Source organism: Anarhichas minor, unplaced genomic scaffold (genome assembly GCF_050575085.1).
Source record: "Anarhichas minor isolate MPS153535 unplaced genomic scaffold, ASM5057508v1 ptg000040l, whole genome shotgun sequence".
Lineage (NCBI taxonomy): Eukaryota > Metazoa > Chordata > Actinopteri > Perciformes > Anarhichadidae > Anarhichas > Anarhichas minor.
In genome coordinates this window covers 13,128,543-13,135,229 of record NW_027466486.1, presented here as the reverse complement: position 1 = coordinate 13,135,229, position 6,687 = coordinate 13,128,543, and the positions used below count along the sequence as shown (strand labels likewise).

Here is a 6,687-nt window from a genome sequence, read left to right as displayed (position 1 = left end):
TCACTTGATCATAGACAGGCTGTGTAATGTGGAGTTGGTGGTGGGCAAAGGCTGGCAGAGCGAGCAGGGACAGGGCATGCCGGGGAAGTGCCTGTAGGTGCTGGCCAGGTGGAGCGGGTCCTTCAGAAGGCCCTGGACCGACGCGTGAAACCCCAGGAAGGCGGCGGACGGAGGGGAGTGCAGGGCTTGTGCTGCGGCGGGACAAGGTGCGTGATGCTGCAGGCCTGAGGGCGTGCTGGCCACCAGCGAGTGCAGAGACTGCGCCAGGGGATGCAGAGGGAGGTGGGCAGCAGGGGCTGCAGGGGTAATAGCGGGGTGGGCAGCGGTGCGGCTCTGGATGGCTGCGCCGCCTCCGTAGATGTCCCCCACCAACTTTTTCATCTCCTCCAAGGAGCTGGACAGCATGAGGATGTAGTTGCGAGCCAACATCAGGGTGGAGATCTTGGACAGCTTGCGGACGGACGGCCCTTGAGCGTAGGGCATGACCTCTCTCAGGCTGTCCATGGCCTGGTTCAGATCGTGCATCCTTTTCCTCTCCCGACTGTTGACTTTCAGCCGCAGGTCTTGTCCCTCGTTGTTGTTGACCTCTGACCTGCTCTTGGTCTTACCGCCCCCACTGCAGCGCTCCGTCCTGCCCTGGCCGGCCTCGTCGTCGTCATCTGCTCTGTTTTCTTGGCAGTACGTCTGGAACATCTTGTTGGAGAAGAAGCTCCCGGCGGAGTCGTCCACCACCAGGTCTGGGGATGAGGAGCGGCTGCAAATGGAGCCAGAGTCGGAATCCATCTCGGTTGAAGCGGGGTAATGTGGGGGCCACAAATGGTCCAAAAATACTGCCCTGAATGCTGGGAGCTTGAGTTTAAAATTCTACAGATGCTTCCCAGTTCTTTGCTTACCAAGCTGTTCTAGTTCCCTGTAGTGTCACCACAGTCTCACTCCTCTCAGAGTTTGTGCTGATCAGTGTGTCCACAGGAGTGAGTCCGTCTAAACTGTCACCCTCTGGGCCCACTGGGGTGTATTTATACCGCCGGCTTAACAAAGGAACAATAAAGCTGCATAATGAGACACTTAGAGCCACAGCCAATTGCAGAAGGGACACACTTTCACCCCCCCCCCCCCCCCCCCCCCCCCCCCCCCCTCCACCCTCACACCTCCTTCCTGCAGCCCCCACTTCACCTTCCCACACCCACGTTTAACTCCCCAAACCCTGACGAACCCCCTACACATTAACCAAAACAGTTGGATGTTAAGTTGTACACCCGGGAGTTAACCGCTATGTTAAAACATCCATTAAAGACAGCGGTGCATGTTGTACAGTGCTTCAAATTGGATCAAAAGTTCAATTCAGCGAGTAGGCAGAGTATTCATTGTATTTCTTGTTATTATAATAATACAGACAAGGTTAATGTAATCATCCTGATCCGGAATGAATAGAAATGTGTTCCCCTAAGCTGCAATAACAATAATAATTTACCAAGACAGACATTCAAAGTGACGCAAAAGCGAGAGTGTGAGTGTGATACTGAAGAGTGAAAAAGGACCACATTTCTGTTGCCCTGTTCCATAACACCAGATGTATGATGCCTTCAAGGCCTTATTTACATATGGTATCCACGAGACACCACGGGGAAAGGTATGAAGCACCATATGAGGCGCTTAAACATGTAAAGAGCAGCGTTAATGGCAGACTAGGTACAATTCAACCAGGAGCTCAAGACAAAAGAGGTCAGATAAATTTGACTTGGCTCCCCAAACAGTCTGCGAAATCACATCACTATCACTGGAAGGGGGTCCTTCAGATGGGGAGGAGGTAGTTAAAAAGATACTAAAGAGTGGGCCCGGCATTGTCTTGCCCTAATTCAACCGTAAAGCCACTAGCACTTTCTCAGGTTTGGGCAACACTTGCTCTTTCTTTCTCTTGTTGAAACAAACAGCGGCTGTCAGGAAAACCAGACAAACTTTAAAGGAACTGCATCTCAGATGGAGATATATGTACGTTCATGACATATAAATTCCTAGCGGGCTTGAAGTCTAGCATGCATCTGTTGTCTGATCTTGTGGCTGCATCAAGCTGACTGTTCAGCAGCTCTCTTTCTGTGGTGTTTTCACCGCTCGGGCTCAGGAATTTCCTGCCGCCGTCTGCCAAGAAAAGCCTCCAGTCAGGCAGCGTTAGAGGGCCAAATACAATAATACTCATGTGTTTCACCATCCGTGGTTGCAAAAGAGATTTGCAAAACGACATTCCACCTCGGATGCAGCATTGATTCTTGCCTGGAGCATAATCACGGCAGAGCGAACAGCAAGGTTGTGTTCAGTTCAAATGGCAGGAACATTTTGGAGGCGTCATAAGTGTTTCCATCGTCTCTCGGCTCATCTGAGGAACTATTTGCTTTCGCCTTTCTTGGTGCACAGTAGGACGCCCTGGTTTATATTTACCCAACAGCAGTAGATGTCCTCCTCCAGCTTCATCAGTTGTTCTGTGGAGTAGATTTCAAGTTTCCATTGACTCACACGTATGCGTTTCCATACTCAAAACCACCATACACATTTTGCCTTCATCAGGGTCATGTGATTGATAAATCACCATAGATACCATGTATACAAAACAACATGATCAACGCTTTCTTTAAAGAAATAGGAGCAAAAATACACACTTTTCAATATAAGAACACAAATTCTGTGTTTTGTTTCGAAACACAATATACTCAAATCCCTTCCATCACTTCATGTATATAAAGAAAAACCCAAAATAACTTCAAAGTCAGTCTGCGTTTGACCATAACACGTCCATCCATGATATATATTTCCAATTGTTCTCAATCAAATTCTGTTATCCGAGCACAAATGTATTCAAAAGAGCAGTTTGTTCCTACATGCGACTGCCACAACGAGGTCTGTGGATTATCCTGAGTGACCGAGTTAATGATTTCTGGAAACAGACATTGCTGTTGAGTTTTTCAAATGTTTTTACAAGCCAAGTGCCAAATAGTCCCATCATATTGGAGAGAAAGCAAACATGCCTATGGCAGAAATCTCCAAAACTAGGCTACTCACACCAAAACAAACTAGATTTATTTAAAAAAAAGCACTACAGGCAAGACAAAGAATATGGATTTTGGATTTTGGGGAAAAGTGTCCTCTCAACGTGTCCAGTTTAGAAATCCAGATTGCCTCCCTCACAAGGAACAATCTCTTTAAATCTTCCTGTTTGACAAGCATATATTCTCAATTCTCATATATCTAAGGGAAGATACTTGATGATTCATGAAATCTATTTATTTATTTTTTACTTTCTTTGATGAACTTGCATTGAAGCTCACACTGGTCTGCCCCTTGATGTGTGGGCACTCTCAAAGTAAGCTCAAACACCGACACACACAGACCCAAAGAAAGTTAGGAGTGTGGATCAAGAGGGCCCTCAGGACCCCCCACCACTGCTCCATCGGGGGGCCCTGCAGGGTGCTTTGGCTCAGCCAACATTCAGTGATACTATAATTGGGGAACCTTGAGAACCAACTTGGGCCATTTATATGGAGCATATGGATTTTCCCATCGTTAGGCTCCGAGCCAACATGGCTGCTGGACTCTCCTCTGCTAATTGGGTCAGGTCCTAATTAACTGCGTTGGACACAAAGAGTCCAGATTTCATTCTTTCCCAGTTCCTTTCAGAGCTTTTAGTGGCTGGTTCTGTGCCACAGCCTTCATTATGCTCTCCACACTCCAAAGACGAGAAAACAATCAATAATGTTTATTTAATGTTCCTAATGAATTATCTATGAATTCAGGAAAAATGGGCCAAGGCTGCTCATTGACTGTGCACAAAGTTAGATTAGTGAGATTGTCACTCATATGGACTGATGGGGATACAGAACATCAATGAGAAATAGCTAAGGCCAGTTGTGTGTTAGTAAAAGAACAATCTCTATGAACACACATATGGACCAGCGTTAGGGGCTCCAGCTGAGTGAAGGGAGTGTACTCAGTCCTTCTCCTGCTCCATTACTATATGCATACGCCAGATAAATCCCATTCTCCTGCTCATTCTTATTCTTATTCATGTGTTTACAGAGGCAACGGGCCACACAGAGAGACACAAGGATCTCAGAGCTTTTCATTCTACAAATGAAAGCGTAGCCACCCTCCATGTTTCCACATAATCCTTCAATTTTTAACCCTGCATCAGAGTGTTTGACTTTCTTCTCGGGATGCCACCTTTCAGGACCCTTCATCCAATTCAAGAGCCTTCTTTTTTCTTTTTTTTTGTTTAGGGATTTAGAGACCCCCTTTCTGCTGCCTCACTGGGTGCACTCCAATGAAAGCGCTCAGGTGACCAGAAAATGAGGGCATTATCACAGTCGTATGCTTGTAGTGACAGAGGATCAGGCCAGATTAGGGCCTATCATGGCTCAATAAAGCGCTAGGCTGAAGAGCAAACCTGTGCTGTGTACCGTGCAGCTTTCCATCTCTCTCTGCTGGTCATTGTTTAACGGGATCAGTGGCTAGATATTCAGTACACACACTGGGCTTTAATCCGGACATGTGGTCGGGAGCAGACCCCATAGGGGACGCGTAGCAGCCTTTGTTTACCACCATTTTTCCTCAATGTCGCTCTGATATCGAGGCTCTGAGATCAAGATCATAGCAGGAGGAGTAATGAGCTAGAGCAGACATGTGGAATCGGTTTGGTTTTGCGTCATCTGTGGATCTAAACGTTTCCCTTGTGAGTGCGGTATCTGGGGGAGAGCGATATAAAATTGTTTCACAAAGTGTCCGAACGGGCCGACAAGTGTTTCTGAGAACAGGGAGTGCTGCCCTTTGTTATCTCTCACCGCTTGGACAAACTAGCTCGGTGATTTATACATTTACACTGCCTGAAACAATTGCATTATCTCGGCCACAACACAAAAAAAAGGGCACAAAGGCGCGATGAAAATCCCCTAGGATGTTTATGAGTCACTAAAGAGTCCAATAACTTTCCCCTTCATCTTTAAGCGGCCGCGGAGGGTCGCATGCTGTGTAGGGCCGCAGGGCGAGGGGAGTCATGAGGGGGATGCAGGCCCGGGGAAGAGATGCTGATTATGGCTAGGATAAAAGGAATCCAGGCCTTCTCCTCTGGAGCTGAATGGGGCTCGGTCAGCAGGCTGTCCCATACACTGGCCTGCTCCATGCTGCTAGAACTTCATAAATTACCCCACAATTACCCCGGGGGGACACCGAGGGAGGAAAGACAGGCGAGAGGGGGAGAGAGAGTGAAAGGGGAAAAAGCAGAACCGGTTGCCGAGCAGACCGTCATCAGGAGGTGCAGGGCCCGGGTCCAGATGTTGGCCTTCAGGTTGCCGGGATCCAAGTGATGGTAGCCTCCTGAAGACTGTCACTACTAAATGGGAAAGATTGAAACACTATCTATAACATGGTCTTCCTCTGAGAACGGTACCCAATAAAATGTCTCGTATTGAGAACATTGCTTTTTACTTCAGCTGACATTATTCATGATAATACTGTAAAACAGACATTACATTAATTAGAATGCTGACTTTCTGTTCTTCTTTAACACAACATGCATCATGTGTTTAGCAAAGGTGAACATATGGTGGATCCATTTACACACTCAGAATTCGGACACAATCAAACAGAATAAATACATTTAATGCACTATTTGGTAAATAGGCAGTGATTTCAGACACAGCCAGGCACAGGTCTGGTTTTCTTAATGATAAATAATTATTAGGAAGTAAGTGGTTACTGTGTGATGAGTGTCAACAACTGACTTAAAGAAAAGAAAAAGTATATTTATGACGACTTGAAAGTATTTTACATCCCGCATACAAGTACCGGCTGCTTTAAAAGTTTGATCCACCCGAATCCAGCAAAAACAGTTCCATCCACGCATGTAGTTTTGGTTTTATTTGTCCAAGTTTTGACATTTTTCCCTGCTCCTCTATACAATGAAGGTAAATGGAATTTCTTTCTAGAAACAATGTTGTGTGTTACATGTACATAACTGTTATTTACCATATTCACAATGACTGCTTGAAGATAGGTCTGTGAGATGTCCAGAGAACTGGGGGCACAGTTTCTGGAAAGATAAGTGGCTGCTGAACTTTCTTTATGTTCTTTTTTTTTTTTTTTGAGAAGACATCATCGAGAAAAAAAATGTCTATTCACCTCTATTACATTGAGGTTTGTGTCAAATGAAACCAAGCCCATCTGCATGGATAGATACCACTAGAGGCAAGTAAGAAAATAATGTTTTCTTTTGGGTGAACTGTCCCTTTAAACTGATGCCATCTAGCTTGTTTAACAAATCAACAGCACAATGATATGGATTTGGTGAATTACAAGAAAGGGCAATTGAACATGCGTAAGGATGAGTGTAGGAATCTGTATAGCTGTGGTAGATTAAGAAAAGGATGAAAACAGTTACTTGGCAAAACCCAATTAATCAAAAAGTCACACACAAAGATGCACACACTTACACACACAACACAAACACACACACACAAAGTGTATCTGTTCAGCATTGTGCCGGTCACACTTTTGAACAGTTGGCCGCTCACTGGTGCGTGGGGGCGGCTTTGTGTCGGCGGCCTGCCGACTTCTGCCGCTCTGCTCGCCCCCCACCCCCCCACCCCGTCTCCTCCATCCCCCCCGTCTCCGTGTCATCCAGCCTGATAAAACAGGGGACCTGCT

At 46.2% G+C, this 6,687-nt stretch overlaps 1 protein-coding gene across 1 annotated transcript; it reads right to left on the bottom strand.

Annotated features, from left to right (window-relative positions):
• olig4 (oligodendrocyte transcription factor 4) lies at window positions 1-783 on the bottom strand. The gene has a single exon (XM_076108665.1). The coding sequence runs from the start codon at window positions 781-783 to the stop codon at window positions 1-3; it is 783 nt and encodes a 260-aa protein (XP_075964780.1).
• Window positions 784-6,687: the final 5,904 nt, after the last annotated feature.

Excerpts from the sequence above, each read along its gene's own strand:
- olig4 (XM_076108665.1), bottom strand. The coding sequence starts at position 783 with ATGGATTCCGACTCTGGCTCCATTTGCAGCCGCTCCTCATCCCCAGAC.